The 23,446-nt window shown below is 41.5% G+C and overlaps 4 protein-coding genes across 7 annotated transcripts in view; 2 read left to right on the top strand and 2 right to left on the bottom strand.

Moving 5' to 3' along the window:
• Positions 1-3,849, bottom strand: part of LOC120022961 (protein transport protein Sec23A-like) — a 51,035-nt gene extending 47,186 nt beyond the window's left edge. The window contains exon 1 of the mRNA XM_038966921.1: positions 3,723-3,849. The gene's annotated coding sequence lies outside the window, so the exon portion shown is untranslated. The remainder of the gene's footprint in view (positions 1-3,722) is intronic.
• A 637-nt stretch (positions 3,850-4,486) lies between these two features.
• LOC120023229 (signal recognition particle 54 kDa protein-like) lies at positions 4,487-11,250 on the bottom strand. 2 transcript variants are annotated; one of them, XM_038967274.1, is made up of 17 exons: positions 11,170-11,250; positions 10,706-10,810; positions 10,509-10,606; positions 10,268-10,359; positions 10,094-10,178; positions 9,398-9,502; positions 9,223-9,289; positions 9,071-9,128; positions 8,745-8,895; positions 7,012-7,160; positions 6,773-6,873; positions 6,591-6,677; positions 6,374-6,447; positions 6,016-6,124; positions 5,733-5,903; positions 5,335-5,430; positions 4,487-5,091 (listed from the first exon to the last, which is right to left on the bottom strand). In XM_038967274.1, the coding sequence occupies exons 3-17, from the start codon at positions 10,584-10,586 to the stop codon at positions 5,000-5,002; spliced, it is 1,515 nt and encodes a 504-aa protein (XP_038823202.1). In that variant the 5' UTR covers positions 10,587-10,606; positions 10,706-10,810; positions 11,170-11,250; the 3' UTR covers positions 4,487-4,999. The 2 variants fall into 2 exon arrangements, with proteins under 2 accessions (XP_038823202.1, XP_038823203.1); XM_038967275.1 differs by having other exon boundaries at positions 11,146-11,234.
• A 272-nt stretch (positions 11,251-11,522) lies between these two features.
• Positions 11,523-16,380, top strand: LOC120023694. The gene is made up of 8 exons (XM_038967748.1): positions 11,523-11,666; positions 11,778-11,899; positions 12,529-12,667; positions 14,466-14,587; positions 14,737-14,847; positions 14,957-15,063; positions 15,642-15,732; positions 15,856-16,380. The coding sequence occupies exons 1-8, from the start codon at positions 11,570-11,572 to the stop codon at positions 15,970-15,972; spliced, it is 906 nt and encodes a 301-aa protein (XP_038823676.1). The 5' UTR covers positions 11,523-11,569; the 3' UTR covers positions 15,973-16,380.
• A 750-nt stretch (positions 16,381-17,130) lies between these two features.
• The window catches only part of LOC120023173 (bromodomain adjacent to zinc finger domain protein 1A-like), a 39,816-nt gene continuing 33,500 nt past the window's right edge, over positions 17,131-23,446 (top strand). For all 3 annotated transcript variants that reach the window (XM_038967192.1, XM_038967191.1, XM_038967190.1), the window contains exons 1-3: positions 17,131-17,239; positions 17,562-17,712; positions 19,091-19,369. In XM_038967192.1, the coding sequence (XP_038823120.1) occupies positions 17,600-17,712; positions 19,091-19,369 (392 nt within the window). In that variant the 5' untranslated portion in view covers positions 17,131-17,239; positions 17,562-17,599. The remainder of the gene's footprint in view (positions 17,240-17,561; positions 17,713-19,090; positions 19,370-23,446) is intronic.

Here is a 23,446-nt window from a genome sequence, read left to right as displayed (position 1 = left end):
CACCGTGGCGGATGTGTTGTTACCTACCCTTACCACCTGGGGGTGGCCGTTAGGAAGTCCAGGATCCAGTTGCAGAGGGAGGTGTTTAGTCCCCGGGTCCTTAGCTTATTGATGAGCTTTAACTTCTTATGGCTGGGGGGCAGTATTGAGTAGCTTGGATGAATAAGGTGCCCAGAGTGAACTGCCTGCTACTCAGGCCCAGAAGCTAAGATATGCATATTATTAGTATATTTGGATAGAAAACACTCTGAAGTTTCTAAAACTGTTTGAATGATGTCTGTGAGTATAACAGAACTCATATGGCAGGCAAAAACCTGAGAAAAAATCCAACCAGGAAGTGGGAAATCTGAGGTTTGTAGTTTTTCAACTCTTTGCCTATCCAAGATAGTGTAAATTTGGTCCGATTGCACTTCCTAGGGCTTCCACTAGATGTCAACAGTCTTTAGAACCTTATTTCAGGCTTCTACTGTGAAGGGGGAGAGAATGAGAGCCGTTTCAACCAGAGGTCTGGCAGAGTGCAATGAGCTCAGTCTCGCACACGACCGTGAGAATTAGCTGCGTTCCATTGCATTTCTAAAGACAAAGGAATTCTCCGGTTGAAACATTATAGAAGATTTATGTTAAAAATATCCTAAAGATTGATTCTATACATTGTTTGACATGTTTCTACGAACTGTAACCAAACTTTTTGACTTTTCGTCTGGACCTAGTGCTCGCGCCTCATGAATTTGGATTTGTGAACTAAACGCGTGAACAAAAAGGAGGTATTTTGACATAAATTATGGACTTTATCGAACAAAACAAACATTTATTGTGGAACTGGGATTCCTGGGAGTGCATTCTGATGAAGATCATCAAAGGTAAGTAAATATTTATAATGCTATTCTGACTTCTGTTGACTCCACAACATGGCGGGTATCTGTATGGCTTGTTTTTGTGTCTGAGCGCCGTACTCAGATTATTGCATGGTGTGCTTTTTCCGTCAAGTTTAAAAAAGAATCTGACACAGCGGTTGCATTAAGGAGAAGTGGAACTATAATTCCATGCATAACACTTGTATCTTTTATCAATGTTTATTATGAGTATTTCTGTAAATTAATGTGGCTCTCTGCAAAATAACCGGATGTTTTGGAAGCAAAACATTACTGAACATAACGCGCCAATGTAAACTGAGATTTTTTTATATAAATATGAACTTTATCGAACAAAACATTACATGTATTGTGTAACATGAAGTCCTATGAGTGTCATCTGATGAAGATCATCAAAGGTTAGTGATTAATTTTATCTCTGTAAAATTCTGCTTTTTGTGACTCCTCTCTTTGGCTGCAAAAATGGCTGTGTTTTTCTGTGACTAGGTGCTGATCTAACATAATCGTTTGGTGTGCTTTCGTCGTAAAGCCTTTTTGAAATCGGACACTGTGGTGGGATTAACAACAAGTTTATCTTTAAAATGGTGTAAAATACTTGTATGTTTGAAGAATGTTAATTATGAGATTTCTGTTGTTTGAATTTGGCACCCTGCACTTCACTGGCTGTTGTCATATCGATCCCGTTAGCGGGATTTCAGCCGTAATAAGTTTTTAAGGGCACTATGGTGTTGAACGCTGAGCTGTAGTCAATGAATAGCATTCTCACATAGGTGTTCATTTTGTCCAGGTGGGAAAGGGCAGTGTGGAGAGCAATAGAGACTGCATCATCTGTGGATCTGTTGGGGCGGTATGCAAATTGGAGCGTTTCTGGGATGATGGTGTTTATGTGGTCCATGACCAGCCTTCCAAAGCACTTCATGGCTTCAGACGTGAGTGCTACGGGTCGGTAGTCATTTAGGCAGGTTACCTTAGTGTTCTTGGGCACAGGCACTTTGGTGGTCTGCTTAAAACATGTTGTTATTATAGACTCGGACAGGGAGAGGTTGAAAATGTCAGTGTAGACACTTGCCAGTTGGTCAGCGCATGCTCGCAGTACATGTCCTGGTAATCAGTCTGGCCCTGTTGCCTTGTGAATGTTGACCTGTTTAAAGGTCTTACATCGGCTGCGGAGAGTGTGCTAACACAGTCTTCCAGTACAGCTGGTGCTCTCATCCATGTTTCGGTGATATTTGCCTCGAATCGAGCATAGAAGTAGTTTAGCTCGTCCAGTAGGCTCCTGTCACCGGGCAGCTCTCGGCTGTGCTTCCCTTTGTAGTCTGTAATGGTTTGCAGAGCCGGAGTAGTACGACTCGATCTTAGTCCTGTATTGACGCTTTGCCTGTTTGATGGTTCGTCACAGGGCATAGCGGGATTTCTTATAAGCTTCCAGGTTAAGAGTCCCGCTCCTTGAAAGCGGCAGCTCTAGCCTTTAGCTCAGTAACGGATGCTGCCTGTAATCCATGGCTTCTTGTTGGGGTATGTACATAGGGTCACTGTGGGGACGACGTCATTGATGCACTTGTCGATGAAGCCAATGACAGATGTGCTGTACTCCTCAATGCCATTAAAGGAATCCCGGAACATATTCCAGTCTGTGCTAGCAAAACAGTCCTGTAGTTTAGCATCTGCTTCATTTGACCACTTTTTTATTGATCTAGTCACTGGTGCTTCCTGCTTGAATTTTTCCTTGTAAGCAGGAATCAGGAGGATGGAATTATGGTCAGATTTTCCAAATGGAAGGATGAGGGAGAGCTTTGTATGCATCTCTGTGTGTGGAGTAAAGGTGGTCCAGAGTTATTTTCCCTCTGGGTGCACATTTAACATGCTGATAGAAATTTGGTAAAACTGATTTAAGTTTCCCTGCATTAAAGTCCCCGGCTACTTGGAGCCCCGCGTCTGGGTGAGCGTTTTCTTGTTTTCTTATGGCGGAATACAGCTCATTCAATGCTAGTGAATGCATAGTGGTGCCAGCTAGTAGTAAGCTCATTGTATTGAACTATCACTAACCTTTGCGGTCTCCTGAAGTTACAATATTTGACCTGATGAGATTCTATCAGAGATGCAAATGTTCACAATTCCTTAATAGTTAACAAAGGTCTTTCAAAATGGAAACACTCACTGTATTGGGCTTTTATCTAGCTAGTTAAGTATCTGACCTGAATCAAACACTCTACACACACGTACATTGTAATATTATTGTATGGTGGTATTACACATTTTGTATTGTAGATATGTACTGTTTTATCTTTTGTGTTATGTGTGATGTAAGTGCCTTAATGTGTTTGAACCTAGTAGTTGCTGCCTTGGCAGGAACAACTGTAATGGGGATCCCTAATAAATACAAATGGTGACTCAATCAACAGGCTTTACAAACGGATGCTGGATTACCAGCAAAGCTATTTTGATTGAATGAACAACCAGTCACAACATTAGCTAGATACAGTAGCTAACAAGGGCACGCCAAAAACAATTACAATTGTTCAATAGATTTCAGGAGAGAAAATCACATCACAAAAAAAGATAGCCAACACAAAAAGTAGACAAGCTAGCTAACTAGAATAAATTATTGTATTCACCATGTTAGCAACCAGCTAACGTTAGCTATCTAATTTAGCTTCATAGTTAGCGGACCGACCGGCGAATGCAATGTGTAAAAAAAATATTTTAAAAATCGCCCTGCTCAGCTCGCTAAACCGCCACACAACTGTAACTTAATAGTATTACATCCAAAATACATTACGTAATACACATATCCCAAAGATATGTCTTAGTCAATATTTACAGCAAATAGTAGCACATTTGAATATTTACCTGATGTCCTCAGACTGGTTGACTCTGCTACGTACTGTAGTGACAGTGAACAGCGCCAAGCACAAAGTTGGCTGACAACGTAGCAAACAACATGGCTGCGAGGAGTAATGCCACGTCAAGAGGTGTCCAATCATAGCCCCTCACCCAAAATAGTTTTAAGGACCGTTTCATGACAGAGGTTGTTAACTAGGTTTCATCACATTCTTATTTATTTTCAACAGTAATTTTTTGGACCTGTCTGGCTTTGTTCCAAAAGACAGAACTACCTATACAACACGTTCTGTTTGTTGGACTGATAAGAACAATAGGGAGACTATTGGTTCAACGTTTCCTTTGTAATAATTTTAATATGTGAAGTGCTTGACTTGGGCTGAAATAGTTGCCTTTACTCATTTTCAGGGCAGGTACTGTTTATATGTAGATGCTGAAACTCTGCAATACTTTTGAGCTAATATTCTATAAGAGGTGCTGGTACTCAGCTCCCATGATCTCCTGCCCAAGTTTAGTGCTGTATGTGATAAACACCACAAATCAACATGAATATCAGTAGCTTTATGTACATTTACATTTTCTGCTCAATTTCCTTTGAAATGCAGTGCCCAACAATAACACATTTCAACAGCCATAGGTAGCTCATACTAGTACTGTATATTAAAGGATGTGGTCTAATCTTTATGACAAGAGTTTCATTGATAGTTGTCAATCATATTTGTTATCGCTCTATGACAATCATTGATCAACCAAACAGAGAAAAAAAGACACTCTTTTTAAAACATTGCAATACAAATTTTATTACATTATGACAACAACAAAAAATGTCCAACTAATTTCAGCATATCCTTTGCAAAATCTCCAAATCAGGGCTACACAAATTAGGGTTATACAAATTAGGGTACACCGGAAAATATTTAAATTGTTTTGCAATTAAAAACACAAATTAGGCTATCTTATTGGACAAATCCAATAGTGACTCCTGGTTGAAGTCCATTTTCTTCTGTTTGGTGCCTAATGAACATGACTCAGGACAAGCGTCATAATCCCATTATTTATGCATCTTTTGTGCCTAATTTACAATTAGTGTAAAAATCACAGAACTTCTTTTGATTTATCCTGATAAGTAAATTAGCCTCTGCATAATTTTATACACAAACATCTTAATTAATTATATTACAGAGGCAAAATAACTTTTCTCATCTCCTTCTTGCTAAATATTCTTCACATCTTCTTGCTAAATCCAAATGACCACCTTTTATTTAACCGGGTTAAGGCTCAGTGGTTCACATATTGTTGAATCCCATCATTCCTTTCGCGTTGCCAGCTGCACCCTGTTGGAACTGTCTCATCATGGACTGGAGACCAGACATTCCACCTGAAGAGACAAATTATAATCAGAGTGTTTCAGGGGGATCAGTTAAACTCTAGAGCAAGGCAGAGAGGCACAGAATCGCTAAACAAGATCAAATAAAGGTTATTTGGGTTGCAAGGTGATTTGTAGATCAGGGATTCTGCAGTCTATATCACATCTATGTCATTACGTTTGGACCGACCATGCTCAAAGTAACAAAGGAAGTTTGGGTAATGTGAAATAACTTATTGTAAAAGTCAAGCCTACCCATATGGTGGAGAACCCTTGGGTCCATCATCTTTGCCATCTGTTGGTTCAACTTAGCCATCTGAGAGGGGTTGACATTCTTGGACATATCACCACCTGCAAACATGTAAAAGTGCAAAATAATTTAGAGACATTCTACTGCTTGATGAAAGCAAAATTGTGTAATTGGACCAGTGCTTCCGTTTCCGGGCTGAAACGTGTCTGAAAACATGACTAGTCATGAAATCCTTGCTTCCCCTGTCCTTGTTTCCTCCCCTCACAGAGTGCATTGAAGGAGCGGATCCAAGGTCCTTCCCTCAGACCTCCTCCAATGTGATTTGAGAGGGAAATGGAGGAAACATGGACAGAGGAAGCAAGAATGACAACTAGTAATGTTTTAAGAGCCAAAAAGTGCATACCTTTGAACAGGCCCTTGATGCCACCCATCTTCTTCACCATCTGGGCAAACTTGGTGTACTGGGTGAGCAGCTCCTGGACGTCCCTGGTGGCAACCCCTGAACCGCGTGCCACTCTGGCGATTCGGTTCGGCCCCTTGCTGAAGAGCTTTGCACCGTCTTTGTTGTCAAGTTCTGCAAAAACCAAAGAAAGAAACCAGTGAGGAAAACATGTACGCATTTTGTATAACCCTTTTGTTTGTATCCCTTACTGTTGTTTAATGATGAAAGTGGATTGCATCTTTACCTTGGTCGTTCATGCTGTCCATAATTGTCATGAGTTTCTTCAACCTAGCCATGGACTCCTGCTCGTTGCCTTTGCTCATGAAGTCTGTTCCGAAGCCTGGGATCATACCCTTGTGACATTAACAGAAGTAAGATTAGCATTGTCATCTTTAAATACATCCCACATGTGGCCAGAAGAATATAAAATATTCTTAGGTATTCATTATTTACCAAGGGGGGGAGGGGTATACAGTTGAGATTGTTTTCGAAAGGCCTTTGTGCTGAAACGCTGACCGTCTGCTCGTTTCATCTATAGTATGTACCCCTATGGGGACTTAGATTTTTTCCCCTATTAGGTATTCTGGTTGCCGCTTACTTACCATGATCTGTCCGAAAGGTCCCATCTTCATGATGTTCTGAAACTGCTCGTACATGTCACGAAGAGTGAACTGACCTGTGGTGCAAATGGTGATTAGAAGAAACTTAAAAACCATACCGCATAACTATGTTATAGACTGCAGAGCATATGCATACTGCATGTCAGTTATGATATGGGGCTGGTATTACAAGTATGTCAGCTGATGATCTCATTCTCACCATGTTTCAGCTTGTCAATCAACTCCTCGTTGTCATCCAGCTTGAGTTCATTGACTTTGTCTATCAAACCTTCAATGTCTCCCATGCCTGAGGACAAAATACACACAACTCATTCAATACAGGTTGTACATAATGTAAAACGTCTTATGATGATCCATTATTCAAAAGGGAAAACAGTTTACCCAGTAGCTTGCTGATGAAGGGTTGCGTCTTAAATGGCTCTAAGTCGTCAATGTGTTCTCCAGTACCAATGAAAATGATGGGACTCTTAGTAGCAGCCACTCTATAAAAAGGCAACATGAGTATGAAACATTACCTAACCATCAGGATTATCATGAGTTAATGAATTCTGCAGTAGTAAGGAAACTCAGTTGACCATAACTTGGATAAACTGTCAAAACAAAGAGTGACATTTACTTACGCACTGAGAGCACCACCACCTTTGGCGTGACCATCCAGCTTTGTCACTATGACGGACGCTACTTCTACTTTGTCTTTGAAGGCCTTCGCCTGGGCTTCACAAGCTTGGCCAATGGAGGCATCCATTACGTACACAATGTTGTCAGGTTGCTGGAGGAAATAGAAACATGCTTGGTGTAAGACCATGCATGCATTGATGCATTTTCTCTAAAGCAATACAGTGCATTAGGAAAGTATTCAGGCCCCTCAACTTTTTCCACATTTTGTAACATTAGTCTTTTTCTAAAATGTATTAAGTTGTCGTCCCATCCCCCCCAATCAAACTACACACAATACCCCATAATGGCAAAGCAAAAACAGGTTTTCATAAATAAAATAAAATATCACATTCACATAAGTATTCAGACCCTTTCCTCAGTACTTTGTTGAAGCACCTTTTGCAACGATTACAGCCTCGAGTCTTCTTGGGTATGACGCTACAAGCTTGGCACACCTGTATTTGGGGAGTTTATCCCACTCTTCTCTGCAGATCATCTCAAGCTCTGTCAGGTTGGATTGCTGCACAGCTATTTTCAGGTCTCTCCAGAGAAGTTCGATCTGGTTCCAGACCAGTCTCTGGCTGGGCCACTCAAGGATATTCAGAGACTTGTCCCAAAGCCACTCCTGTGTTGACTTGGCTGTGTGCTTAGGGTCATTGTCCTGTTTTTTCATCAAGGATCTCTGTACTTTGCTCTCTCAGTAAATGCCGCTGAAAAACATCCTCACAGCATGCGGCCATCACCATGCTTCACCGTAGGAATGGTGCCAGGTTTCCTCCAGACGTGACGCTTGGCATTCAGGCCAAATAGTTACATTTTGGTTTCATCAGACGAGAGAATATTGTTTCTCATGGTCAGAGTCCTTTAGGAGCAGTGGCTTCCATCTGATCACTCTAACATAAAGGCCTGATTGGTAGAGTGCTGCAGAGATGGTTGTCCTTCTGGAAGGTTCTCCCACCACAGAGGAACTCTAGAGCTCTGTCAGAGTGATCATCGGGTTATTGGTCACCTCCCTGACCAAGGCCCTTCTCTCTCTCGATTGCTCAGTTTGGCCTGGCAGCCAGCTCTAGGAAGAGTCTTGATGGTTCCAAACATCTTCCAATTAAGAATGACAGAGGCCACTGTGTTCTTGGTGACCTTCAATGCTGCAGAAATGTTTTGGTACCATTCCCCAGATCTGTGCCTTAGAGCGCTAAGGACAAATCCATTGACCTCATAGCTTGGTTTTTGCTCTGACACCCACTGTCAACTGTGGGACCTTACTTAGACAGGTGTGTGCCTTACCAAATCATGTCCAATCAATTTAATTTACCACAGGTGGACTCTAATCAAGTTGTAGAAAAATCTCAAGGATGATCAATGGAAACAGGATGCACCTAAGCTCAATTTTGAGTCTCATAGCAAAGGGCCCGAATACTTACGTAAATGTGATACTTCCGTTTTTATTTGTAATAAATTTGCAAACAAAATAACTTTGATCTTTGTCATTATGGGCTATTGTGTGTAGACTGATGTGGGGGGGGGGGGGGGGGGGGGGGTGATTTCATCAATTTGAGAACAAGGCTGTAACGTAACAAAATGTGGGAAAAGTCAGAGGGTCTGAATACTTTCCAAACGCACTGTACATTTTATAATGACGATACAAAAGCTCAGGCTGGCAGAGAGATGCTCACAATGGTGCAAAAATACTACTTACCACTGCATTGGAAACCTGCAACATCTCCTCAAAAAGGGAATCTTCTTGCTTGTGTCGGCCACTGGTATCAACAATGATTATTTCAAAGCTCTCATTTTTGAACTTTTCCACACCTTCCGCAGCTATGACGACAGGGTCCATCTCTGTGTAACTGGATTTAACAATGTTAGTGTACAGTATGCAGCAAAGGCCCTGTAATAGACCTGCGTCCTGTCCAGGGGGTGTACTTGTACATCAAGGTTCCTTACCATATACATTAGCATAAAAAAATTACTTGAGATTCATCACATACAGATGAGAAGCAACCAAATGCAAAGCATAAATACCTTCCATAGAATGGAATTCTGGCTTTTGTTGCATTTTGCTTCAACTGATCGAAGGCACCTGCACACACAAAAATATGTTGACTTAATTTTCTTTTAGCTAATTTTCTTTCGAGAAGGAATATCAAACAGATACATTTTGAAAATGAAACTACCAGCTCTGAAAGTGTCAGCGCAAATCAAACAGGTTTTCCACCCTTTTCTTTGGTAGTAGTACGCCAGCTGTGGAAAAGGTATTCAATACAGAACATTAGTGATGGCATAATATATTTTGGACAAATGACCACCTGAATGTGCATATCTTTAGGCTGAAATCCAGGAATGGCTCACCTTGGAACAGGTTGTGGTTTTCCCACTGCCCTGAAGACCCACAAACATGATGACGTTGTTCTTTCCCTTTGTGGGTGTCCAAGCCTTGACCCCTGGATCCACCAGCTGAGAGACAACCACAACATTAAATCTTAGACACACTCCCATCGCATCAAATGCAATAAACACAGAAACATTGCATCTTTGTAAAATATGTGAAGTGAGAACATAGGGACGGGCCTCTCCCAACCACACAAGCAATCTGAAAGTACTTGGAAAGTCTTCTCCCCACCCAAAATCTAAACTGATCAGTTGAGTATCCATGTCTGAGGGTAGGCCTTCTAATGTGAAACTAATTATGTATTGAGCTGAGCAATCAAAAGCTTTAAATACAGGTAGACTACAGCTACTGGATCCCTTAGTTCAATTAATGTAATTGTTTGAGGGGAATGACTGTTTTGATGGTATTCTCATTCTCATTGCCGAAACAGTTTACAAAACACTGGAATATCAATAGACCAAATGACTTTTGAAAACCACTAATATTAAAATAACCAGGAAATCCCACCAACAACTGTCAGTCATCTACCCAAGTTTTCAATCAAAAATGAACTCCTTCGGTTACTTTACACGGGACCATCATTAAACTAATACTAATGTATGGAGGTATTACAATACGTTCAGTTTCAGTAAGAATAGTCAGAGAATGACACTGACCTTGACAAGCTCCTTGAACACAGAATGCTGGATCATTCTCCTCTTGTTCAGCCCAGAGGCCATCTCCTCCAGGTCAATGGATGATCTGTGGTCAAAGAAAGATTACATTAGTAGGATACAGAATTCAGCTTTTGTCTACTACAGTACAATGTGTTCCTGAATAATGCTACTCACTTTACATTTTCTCTGAGCTGCTTTACCAACTTGATGTTGACATCAGCTTCCAGGAGGGCAGCACACACTTCTTTCAGCATGGCATTTAATACCTAAAGAAAGAGAAGACATTATCTATGAGAAATATCATATGGTCTGCGTGGTTGAAACCTGGAAACATATGTAACTACTATTTAGTTAACAACCACACTTTGCCAAAAGTTGTACAAAAATAATAAGTCTGATTTGGTACTAGATATACCTCCTCGTTGATGATGGTGGCATTGCTCAGTGATCGCAACGCCGAGGTTATTTTTCTTCCCAAATCGGCTAACACCATGTTGGCAGGTCTTGTTGAACCTGTAAAAAATATTTAGATTTGCAAATTTGGTTATACTGCCACTGCCAACTACTATACCACTTCAACGCTGGATAATAATGTTATGGAAAGGGACTTACAAAATCAGTTGAGAAATACGGCCTCTTCGGCTTCAATGTTGAGGGAAACCCCCTTGTCTCTACACCACTTATTGGTGATCAAACGTCCGTTGTTGACTTCCTTAACTGAGCAATGAACGAAAACAATGAGTGAAATCTAGAGATTAGTTTAGCATATAACGTTAGTCAGGACAACATGACATAAATTAGCTAGAAAAATTCCGTAGTTAACTAATACAACACGTGTATGTAAAGAATACATAATATTGACCCGACTGCATCCACACAGCTTATACAACTATATAAGCATCGACAACTCAGTTGTCGACAACTCGAGTGAGGCCGTGGTTCTCCGAGAATATGATACGTATAAAGACAGCATCATAATTTAATTCGATGGATGGATAACTATCGTGCTAACATTACGACATTTATAAAACAATAGCTAGCTACTAAATTACCATTATTATAACGAAGATCGTTACCTAAAGCTTGCCAACTGGCTTGAGAAAAGCAACCAAACGAACGTCATCTCAATCCCAGATATCCCAGAATGCCTATCTACTTCCGGGGTTATGTTTACTTCTTTGTAACCCCTGTATTTTAAGGTCGTCTGAAATGTCATGTTTTCTACTTAGAGTAAACGGTAATTTCATACAACACGTGTCCATTTAATTTGCCAAAATCAATATTCAATATATTTCTACAATATCAGTTACTTTAAATGAAATAATATATACTAAATTCTCTTCATTTCACCACTACTATTAATAGGGCTCCAATTATCGCGCCTCCTTAAATCTCAAATACGTATCCGGTATTTTCTACGCATGCGTTCAATACATTCAAGCATGAGCAATCGTATGTGGCAAAATATTTGTTGAAATGAACTTTTCAGACGCAAAAAACGAAATCGTACGATTACTCTCCAGAGTAAATTCCAAGGACCTGCCACGTTTAATTGACTGGATGAAAAACTCTGGTATTTAACCCTGGCATTGGCTATTTTAAGCCTAAACCAACCATCCCATGTTCATGTTGGATTATGATGCTTCAACTGTATAACATTAGCTAGTCATTTTGTTTCTTGCAGATGAAGTGGATGATGGATTGTTTGACAATCAAAAGGTTATACTTCAAAGTATTTCAGAGGATCTTAGGGCATGTCTTCCTTTGGAGGCTGTGCTCTCCTCCGAGTCCTTGGCTATTCAGAAGGTGGGTTACTGTAATTGCTTTCATTCCTCAACATCTTTACTCCGGGCCAAATTTACTTGCTGGGTGCTTGTATTTGGTGCAAGGTGTGTGTATTTTATTTTCAGAGAGGAATAAAAAAAAAACAATACTCACACTTAAAATTAGACTTTTAAGTAATTAAAAGGGTAGTTCACCCAAATTACAAAATTACGTTGGTTTCCTTACGCTCTAAGCAGTCTATGGACAACGTATGACAACAATCCATGCTTTGGTTTAGTTTCCTTGGAACTGTTTCCACATGCTAACGTGTGTGGTACAAATCCCAATCAAGTCATGGGACTGTTTTTCACATCTCCAAATAATCCAAAAGTATCTAAATTTGTGAAGCTCAACAAAGTCACAGATGATTTGAACACGTGTGAAAAATGTATTATCGGTCCCATGACTTGAATGGGATTTGTGCCACAAATGATAAAATGTTAGCATGCGGAAACTGTGCCAGGGAAACTAAACCAAAGCATGGATTGCTGTCATACCTTGTCCAGAGACTGCTTACAGTGTAAGGAAACCAATGTCATTTTGTAATTTCGGTTAACTATCCCTTTGACTAACACAAATTAACTAATTCTGTTCATCAATTGATTATTCAGACCCAACAGAACCCCCAGCCCACACTGCATGTGGATGCTTTCCTGTATGACGAGGACACCGTGGATACACTCTGTGAGGAGGGCAAGATGAGCCGCAACTACTGCCTGAACTGTGGCACTCACAGAACAGCTCCCCTGGGTAGGTTTGCCTTGCATGGGCCTCCCGAGTGACGCAGCGATCTAAGGCACAGCAAAGCAGTGCTTGAGGCGTAACTACAGACCCGGGTTTGATCCCAGGCTGTGTCGAAGCCAGCCGCGACCGGAGACCCATGAGGCGGCGCACAATTGGCCCAGCGTCGTCTGGGTTAGGGGAGGGTTTGGCCGGCCAGGATGTCCTTTTCCCACCGCGCTTTAGAGACTCCTTGTGGCGGGCCAGGCACATGCACGCGACTTAGGTCGCCAGTTTTACGGTGTTTCCTCCGACACGTTGGTGCGGCTGGCTTCCTGGTTAAGCAAGCAGTGTGTCAAGAAGCAGGGAGGCTTAGCAGGGTCGTATTTCGGAGGATGCGTGGCTCTCGACCTTCGTCTCTCCCGAGTCAGTACGGGAGTTGCAGCGATGGGACAAGACTGTAACTACCAATTGGGTATCACGAAATTGGGGAGAAAAATATGTAAAAGTAGAAGAAAAAAATGTTTGCCTTGCCTGGTTAATCATTGTACTTGTTCTGAAGGATCATGCCATCTCACCAACAATCCAATTACCCAAAGCCCATCAATAATCATACTGAACAAAAATATAAACGCAGCATGTAAAGTATTGGTCCCATGTTTCATGAGCTGAAATAAAATATCCCAGAAATGTTCCATACACACAAAAATATTATTTCTCCCAAATGTTGTGCACAAATGTGTTTACATCCCTGTTAGTGAGCATTTCTCCTTTGCCAAGATAATCCATCAACATGACAGGTGTGGCATATCAGGAAGCTGATTAAACAGCATAATCATTACACAGGTGCACCTTGTGCTGGGGACAATAAAAGGCCACTCTAAAATGTGCAGTTTTATCACACAACACAATGCCACAGATGTCGCACATTTTGAGAGAGCGTGCAATTGACATGCTGAATACAGAAATGTCCACCAGAGCTTTTGCCAGAGAATTGAATGTTCAATTCTCTATCATAAGCTGCCTCCAACGTAGTTTTAGAGAATTTGGCAGTACGTCCAACCGGCCTCACAACCTCGGACCTCATGTATGGTGTTGTGTGGGTTGAGCGGTTTGATGATGTTAAAGTTCTGAGCAGTGCCCCATGGTGGTGGTGGGGTTATGGTGTGGGTAGGCATAAGCTATGGACAATGAACACAATTGCATTTTATGGATGGCAATTTGAATGCACAGAGATACGGTGACGAGATCCTGAGGCCCATTCGCGTGCCATTCATCCGCCGCCATCATCTCATGTTTCAGCATGATAATGCACTGCCCCATGTCACAAGGATCTGTACACGATTCCTAATGCTGAAAATGTCCCAGTTATTCCATGGCTTGCATACTCACCAGACATGTCACCCATTGAGCATGTTTGGGAAGCCCTGGATTGACGTGTACGACAGCGTGATCCACTTCCCGACAGTATCCAGCAACTTTGCACAGCCATTGAAGAGGAGTGGGACAACATTCCACAGGCCACAATCAACAGCTTGATCATGCGAAGGAGAAAATGGCCAGATTATTTTATTTTTTTAAGGTATTTATGACCAACAGTTGCATATCTTTATTCCCAGTCAAGTGAAATCTGTAGATTAGGGCCTAATTTATTTATTTAAATTGACTGATTTCCTTATGAACTGTAACTCACTAAAATCTTTGAAATTGTTGCTAGTTGCGTTCATATTTTCGTTCAGCATAGATGTGTAAGATAAGGGTGGGTTTATAACCCTCATGTTGCAGCATTGTGTCAAATGAATGTTTATTTGAATGTATATTTTCTCAGAGTTCATCTCTCACTCCTTCTCGATATTGGAGCTCCAGTTCCTATTCCAGCATGTCCTACCAGACCTGACTGGGAGACTAGTGGTGGATGTGGGTTCCAGGCTAGGGGCAGTACTCTATGGGGTAAATTACAGTTTGTTTTGGAATGAAAGGGAAACCATTTATGGCATTGAGATGTATTGTTAAAGGTTATGTGAAAATATTGCAGGAAAATGTCATGAATTCTTTGGCAAAAAAGTATTTACTCTTCCAGTCATTTGTTTGTGCTTCAGGGGTACCTGTACAGCTCTGCAGTTCAGCTTGTTGGGGTAGAGATCAGTGCAGAGTTTGTCAGGCTTCAGAATATGGCTGTGGAGAAGTATGGCTTCAGTGACCGAATACAGGTAAAGCGATCATTAGTATAATTTTACATTTATTTATCTTGATCTTTGTTTTATGTTTTTAAAGAATGTAAGTGCCACAGCTTTCTCTCATTGTCTCACATTTCTGCAGGTCATCCATGGAGATATCAGTACTCAGGATTCCCTGTTACAGAATGCAGATGTTCTCATCATGAACAATGTGTTTGAGTACTTTCTACAGCCAAATGACCAAATTAAGTAGGTAAACCTTGGACACCACACCAGGGGTGTATTCATTAAGACATATCGTTTCAAAAAGTTTTCCAACAGAAAATATCATTATCCTATAATGCAGCGTTTCTCAAACTCGGTCCTCAGGAACCCAAGGGGTGCACATTTTGTTTTTTGCCCTAACACTACACAGCTGATTCAAATGATCAAAGCTTGATGATTATTTGAATCAGCTGTGTAGTACCAGGGCAAAAACCAACACGTGCACCCCTTGGACTCCCAAGGACCAAGTTTGGGAAACGCTGTAATATAGGATGCAGTAAGTGATCATTGGAAGATTTCAATTGCATACTCCTCATGTTCTGTTTCCTTCTCAAAACCCATTGGATGAGCAAGCCCGAGGTCCCGCCCCTCTGACCTTCTCCTCCAATGGGTGTTGATGAGGAGAGAGGGGTAAGGATGCATTTGAGATCTTCCTCATATATTGTATCTGGTAATGATGCAATGTAGTACCAGGACAAAAACCAACATGTGCACCTCTTGGGGTCCCGAGGACGGAGTTGGGGAAACCCTGCTCTAATGTCTCCATCCTCTTCCTTTGGTAGAGCCTGGTATTTTATCGTTCACAATTTCCACAAGAAAGGTGCTCTATTGGTTACAGTTCCAAGCCTCCAGGAAGCACTTTCTTCACATCAGGTAAGTACTGAAAATGCCTGTAAAAACTCTGTTTTCCACACTTTGAGAATTGAATGTTTCTATGATGTGTAACTTAAAGCATAATGCACACCTCTCTATTGCTGTACTGTGCTCCTCCTTCAGGGAGGGATCAACCTCAGCAAGTGGGTAGAGGAACTACCTCTGGATTACAACGTCTATCTGTGGAAGGACGGTGACCCGGACGCATTCAAAAATATACACCTGTATAGGGTACTGTGACCCTGAGTGAAGACCAAACATCCACTCAGACTTTCTGTCCCTTGGATATTGACTTTCTGCTGCAATTGCAGATGGATTCTCTTCTAGGACTGTGCCCTACCATATCATGTTCAAGGTATAACAATCTATAAAGATGACCGAGTGATCTGTGACAAGAAATCCCAAATATCACTCTGATAATGTTATGTACTTTACAGTTCAGTGAATGATTTGTCAGCCTTTTTACAGAAAATGTTTGACCAATGTCTGAAATACTGTAGTAAATGAATAGTTAAAACATTTGCCTGATGGTTCTTGTACGTTCCCCTCTCACCCACACTACTGAAACAGGAAGCATGGGAGGGTAGCATAATTACAGCAGAAAGTGGCTATTAAATGGCACCAGCTCTGAGGAACTTCTGTGTTGCCTTCTTTACCAACAGCATGGCATCAACATCTCTTTTGCAGCGCTTTAATAGTGTTTCATTTTGGACTCTGTGGCCATTGTAATTACAACCTCTTTGATGGATTTTGCACCTTAGTTATGAGGCTCTCTAACTACACCAGACAGGCACCATGCAGTCATGTTATAGTAAACAAGCCGTTAACATCATTGTTGAACATTGGCCTTCAGTCACCATCAATATTCTGTTAATTGAAATATGACAGAAGCCAAACTAAGGCTGCGTTTACACAAGCTGACCAATTATTATTATTTTTTTTACCAATCAGATAAGCTCTTTTGCAAATAATTGGTCAAAATATCAGAATAAGGCTGCCTGAGTAAACGGAGCATAAGAACAAAGCACGTACATTTTGGTGATTTATACCCCCTCGTGGCGGACAGACGGGAAGTTGGATGCATGTGGAAAATGTTAGGCGCTATAATATGTTGTAACTGATTATGATCACTCACTTAAACCTGTACAAAAATGTTGTATCAGTTGAAAAAGTATGTTTTACCAGAACAGATATGCTATGTTTTACTATAAATTTGTATGATGCTCTGATTCAAGTAACAAATCCCATATTGCTTCTCCACTCCTCTGATGTTCAACGAACATAAACATGATTGGTGGTGATGATGCGAGTGGCGGGATAAACAACCAATGGAGATAACATAGTCTTCACTCAAGCTACGCCCTCCTACGCGCTTCTCATCTGTGAAATAGAGCGGATCAAATTTATAGTCAACACGCAGTCCGTCCAGTGGAGAAGTGGGGCAGTCCGTTGACTTTTTGTATTTTTCTCCCGCGGATTATTGTTTTAACGTTACATAACCGATCCGGTAAATCTCTTGAATTCTTCCTCTAGTATGCGAAAATGTTATCAGGTGGTTTAAACATAGAGGTTTTTAATTGCTAATATCAGACAGATTCCCATTCATTGAGCACATTTTCATGTGAGTTGGTTGGAAAAGCGTCACTTTTGTGTGTTACTGGAAGCGTGTGCCATTAACAAAGGCTGGATTTTGTCGTAGGTTATCACGACCATTTTTTTTTAAATGTTTGGGTCACTGTCCTCATGTCTGAGTTTATTGCCGATGAATACTGGTTTAAAACTTTATGTAATTACATGGTTTCTGGCTTTCTTTTCCCCTCCTTTTTGAGTCTCAAAGAGGACAAATCGGAGACGAAGATAAAGAAAGATGCCGCTTCTCCACAGAAAGCCGTTTGTCAGACAGAAGCCCCCAGCGGACCTCAAACCAGATGAAGAAGTGTTTCTTTGCAAAGTCACACATGAAATCTTCAGGACATACGAGTACGTGAAGACCAAACTGATAAATGCATTAACATTCAAGAAATGATCAATGTTAGTTAACTATCAAATGACCATCCGATTTTGGCTCAACTCAAGTTAGGAAAGTTTAACCATAGTGACAGCAAACATTAGTTAGCTTGCTAAGAAGCTAAAATCCTCTGCAGTGCTGGAAGATGGACAAAGTACTACTTATTATAAACTAGTTGGTAAATAATGTATTGTCTGGTTGACACCTATTTAGCTAGTCATCAGATGAAAATGGGTCAGAACTGTTATTTCTATCCAGTTGTCAAACTTAGTTTGTCAGGTGTAGCCAGCTTGATCACCGCTAGTTTAGCGGCTACTATAGCTAGCTAGTAGTTGGAGCAACTACCATTTAACGTTACCAGCCGTGTTGACCAAGTATTTGGGCCTGCTAGCCAGCTTGAAGCTAGCGTTGCAAAATATCCAACTTGAGTCAACTTTATTTGACTAGGTTATAATTATTGCCGTAATTTACTGTCATATCCATCGAGTAACTGGTTGGTAAATCTAGCCAGTCTTGTTAGAAGTTATCGTATGCTCTCTTAGATACTTTTGCATAGTCCTAAAATGAGAGCAGAGCAGTTCGCGCTCATCACAACTCGTCTTGTCTCAGTTCGCGTGTGAAACGTGGGCAGGGCTATTGTGTGATTGTTTATAGCTAACTAGGAAGCAACATGTTAACTAGTGTGTTTATTTGGGAAGTTTTATAGTGAAATATTTTATCAATTTGTAACCCATAGCATAGACAAACTGTTTATGTAGGACTTGCCTACGAATAATACTGTGACTTATTTCAAGGGGGTCTTGAAAGGTAAACAATTTTCACCCTTGCCTTCATTCCAGATAGACTGCAAGTTCGCATGTTACTGTAAATTTAGTAGAAGGACAGTGACAGACATCTTTTTGTTCTGTTCATTATTTTATCACTATTTTGAAGATGGACTTTTATATTTGTGGTTTTGTTTTAAGGTATAATTTCTTTGGAATTGTATTTAGTCAGCATGTGTGACCGACTGCTCAACATGACTTTGGAAGACTTTGAGGTCCTATCGATGCAGAAACTGGAAAAGCATCTCGATGTTTACAGTGTACACAGATGAGCAAGGTATATGTTCATGATGTGCAAGTGAGGTTGTGTTATGTTTTTAATGCTGATTTGGGGTGAGCATTGGTTTTCGTTTCCTCCTATGATTATGTGGGCAGCAATATTTTGCATGTGTCCAGTCCAACATGCAAAATTAGTGAGCAATTTCATGCCCTTAAATATTAGGGCCCTTGTCAAAAGTAGTAACGTTACACTGTAGGGAATATGCAATTACCTGTACTGACTCGAATCACCCTGTCTCCCCACAAGTGACTTCTTTGAGAGGACCATCCTGTGCAACAGCCTGGTGTGGAGCTGTGCGGTGACGGGCAAGCCTGGCCTGACCTACCTGGAAGCTCTGGACTGTGAGAAGAGAGGTCGTCAGAGCCTCCAGAGCTTCCCCTCAGCTCTGGTGATCCCCCTGCTGCACCTCACAGCCCTCACATACCGTACCCGGCTCCACGAGATCTGTGATGATGTGTATTCTTACGTCAAGGAGAGGTTCTTCCCCGGGGAGATTGTGGACGTTGTGACCCGCTCCGATACCAGGTAAAGTGTTAATTTAACCACATGACCTCACCAAGCATCATCAGTTGTACTCAACTTTACTGTAATCTGGGTGTTCTGAGCTGCACCAGTGTCGGGTAATGTGTTGATTCTATCCATATGATGACCTCCCCGACAGTCATCAGTTTCACTTTATTTTATACATATGACCTCATCTAGTGTCATCAGTTTCACTTCTAACCAGGGGTCTGATATAATTTGGTTTTATACCACCTTACTGAAGGACTACAATGCATTTTACGTTCTCTCCCTATGAGTCTCAGTGCTTTGATAGCTCCCGTATTTAGCCAAAGGAGTATTCATCCAATGTCTTGTGTTTTATTTATGTTCACTAGCATTACCTCGGTGAATGTAGATCCCAGCTCTTTGACAGTGAAATCATGTTCTCTGTAGTAAACCAATACATGGATTTTTGTCAATGTGGTTGAGAGTTGGCTATGATCTGTTTGGAGAGGGGCACCAAATTGTATTCGTCACAATGGACCGAATACAACTGGTGTACTGTATACCTTACTGTGAAATTCTTACTTACAAAGTAAAAAATAAACTAGCATTAATAACGAGGCTATATGCAGGGGGTACAGGTTAGTCGAGGTAATATGTACAGTACCAGTCAAAAGTTTGGACACACACTCATTCAAGGATTTCTTTATTTTTACTATTTTCTATATTGTAGAATAATAGTGACGATGTCAAAACCACGAAATAACACATGGAATCATGTAATAACCAAAAAAAGTGTTAAACAAATCAATCTATTTTTATATTTGAGATTCTTCAAAGTAGCTACCCTTTGCCTTGATGACAGCTTTGCACTTGTTGGCTGCTTTTCCATCACTCTGCGGTCCAGCTCATCCCAAACCATCTCAATTGGGTTGAAGTCGGGTGATTGTGGAGGCCAGGTCATCTGATGCAGCACTCCATCACTCTCCTTCTTGGTCAAATAGCCCTTTCACAGCCTGGAGGTGTGTTGGGTCATTGTCCTGTTGAAAAATAAATGATAGTACCACTAAGTGCAAACCAGATGGGATGGCTTGTCACTGTAGAAGGCTGTGGTAGCCATGCTGGTTAAGTGTGCCTTGAATTCTAAATAAATCTGTGCCAGCAGCAAAGCACCATCTCCATGCTTCATGGTGGGAACTGCACATACAGAGATCGTCTGTTCATCTACTCTGCATCTCACGAAGACATGTCGATTGGAACCAAAAATCTGTCTAATGTCCATTGATCCTGTTTCTTGGCCCAGACAAGTCTCAAATCAAATTGTGTGTGTCACATTTCACCTTACAGTGAAATGCTTACTTACAAGCCCTTAACCAACACCAACAATGCAGTTTTAAGATGTTGTTAATTGAACACCTGTTAATTGAAATATATTCCAGGTGACTACCTCATGAAGGTGGTTGAGAGATTGCCAAGAATGTCCAAAGCTGTCTTCAAGGCAAAGGGTGGCTACTTTGAGAATCTAACACTTTTTTGGTTACTACATGATTCCTTATTTGTTATTTCATAGTTTTGATGACTTCACTATTGTTCTACAATGTAGAAAATAGTAAAAATTAAGATATCTTTGAATGAGTGTGTGTCCAAACTTTTGACTGGTACTGTATATAATTTCTTCAACTTCCTGAGTGGGAAGTTGACTGACTCCTTCTGGACCTCACCCCTACCTAACATTGACCTCATCCAGTCTGTAGATGATGCCTGGTTATTCTTTAAAAGTGCCTTCCTCACCATCTTAAATAAGCATGCCCCATTCAAAAAATGTAGAACTAGGAATAGATATAGTCCTTGGTTCACTCCAGACCTGTCTGCACTTGACCAGCACAAAAACATCCTGTGGCGTTCTGCATTAGCATCGAATAGCCCCCGTGATATGCAACTTTTTAGGGAAGTTAGGAACAAATATACACAGGCAGTTAGGAAAGCTAAGGCTAGCTTTTTCAAACAGAAATTTGCATCCTGTAGTACTAACTCAAAAAAGTTCTGGGGCACTGTAAAGTCCATGGAGAATAAGAGCCCCTCCCAGCTGCCCACTGCTCTGAGGCTGGGAAACACTGTCACCACCGATAAATCCACTATAATTGAGAATTTCAATAAGCATTTCTCTACGGCTGGCCATGCTTTCCACCTGGCTACCCCCTACCCCGGTCAAGTGCCCGGCACCCTCCATAGCAATCCGCCAAAGCCCCCACCATTTCTCCTTCACCCAAATCCAGGTAGCTGATGTTCTGAAAGAGCTGCAAAATCTGGACCCCTACAAATCAGCCAGGTTAGACAATCTGGACCCTCTCTTTCTAAAATGATCTGCCGAAATTGTTGCAACCCCTATTACTAGCCTGTTCAACCTCTCTTTCGTATCGTCTGAGATTCCCAAAGATTGGAAAGCTGCCGTGGTCATCCCCCTCTTCAAAGGGGGTGACACTCTAGACCCAAACTGCTATCCTACCCTGTCTTTCTAAGGTCTTCGAAAGCCAAGTTAACAAACAGGTTACCGGAAATTTAGAATCCCATCGTACCTTCTCCGCTATGCAATCTGGTTTCAGATCTGGTCATGGGTGCACCTCAGCCACGCTCAAGGTTCTAAACGACATCATAACCGCCATCGATAAGAGACATTACTGTGTAGCCGTTTTCATCGACCTGGCCAAGGCTTTCGACTCTGTCAATTGCCAATAAGAAAGTGGTGGACTCGACAGCCTTGGTTTCTCAAATAATTGCCTCGCCTGGTTCACCAGCTACTTCTCTGATAGAGTTCAGTGTGTCAAATCGGAGGGCCTGTTGTCCAGACCTCTGGCAGTCTCTATGGGGGTGCCACAGGGTTCAATCCTCGTGCCGACTCTCTTCTCTGTATACATCAATGATGTTGCTCTTGCTGCTGGTGATTCTCTGATCCACCTCCTACGCAGACGACCCCATTCTGTATACTTCTGGCCCTTCTTTGGACACTGTGTTAACAACCCTCCAGACGAGCTTCAATGCCATACAACTCTCCTTCCGTGGCCTCCAACTGCTTTTAAATGCAAGTAAAACTAAATGCCTGCTATTCAACCGATCACTGCCCACACCTGCTCGCCCGTCCAGCATCACTACTCTGGACGGCTCTGACTTAGAATACGTGACAACTACAAATACCTAGGTGTCTGGTTAGACTGTAAACTCTCCTTCCAGACTCACATCAAACATCTCCAATCCAAAATTAAATCTAGAATCGGCTTCCTATTTTGCAAGAAAGCATCCTTCACTCATGCTGCCAAACATACCCTCGTAAAACTGACCATCCTTGACTTCGGTGATGTCATCTATAAAATAGCCTCCAACACTCTACTCAACAAACTGGATGCAGTCTATCACAGTGCCATCCGTTTTGTCACCAAAGCCCCATACACTACCCACCATTGAGACCTGTACGCTCTCGTTGGTTGGCCCTCGCTTCATACTCGTCGCCAAACCCACTGGCTACAGGTTATCTACAAGTCTCTGCTAGGTAAAGCCCCGCCTTATCTCAGCTCACTGGTCACCATAGCAGCACCCACTCGTAGCACACGCTCCAGCAGGTATATCTCACTGGTCACCCCCAAAGCCAATTCCTCCTTTGGTTGTCTTTCCTTCCAGTTCTCTGCTGCCAATGACTGTAACGAACTGCAAAAATCACTGAAGCTGGAGATTCATATCTCCCTCACTAGCTTTAAGCGCCAGCTGTCAGAGCAGCTCACAGATCACTGCACCTGTTCACAGCCCATCTATCTACCTCCCTCATCCCCATACTGTATTTATTTATCTTGCTCCTTTGCACCCCAGTATCTCTACTTGCACATTCATCTTCTGCACATCTACCATTCCAATGTTTAATTGCTATATTGTAATTACTTCGCCACCATGGCCTATTTATTGCCTTAACTCCCTTATCTTACCTCATTTGCACTCACTGTATATAGACGTTTTGTTTTCTTTTGTTCTACTGTATTATTGACTGTTTTGTTTATTCCATGTGTAACTCTGTGTTGTTGTATGTGTCGAATTGCTATGCTTTATCTTGGCCAGGTCGCAGTAGCAAAT

This window comes from Salvelinus namaycush, chromosome 28 (genome assembly GCF_016432855.1).
Source record: "Salvelinus namaycush isolate Seneca chromosome 28, SaNama_1.0, whole genome shotgun sequence".
Lineage (NCBI taxonomy): Eukaryota > Metazoa > Chordata > Actinopteri > Salmoniformes > Salmonidae > Salvelinus > Salvelinus namaycush.
This window is presented reverse-complemented; position numbering and strand designations above follow the sequence as displayed.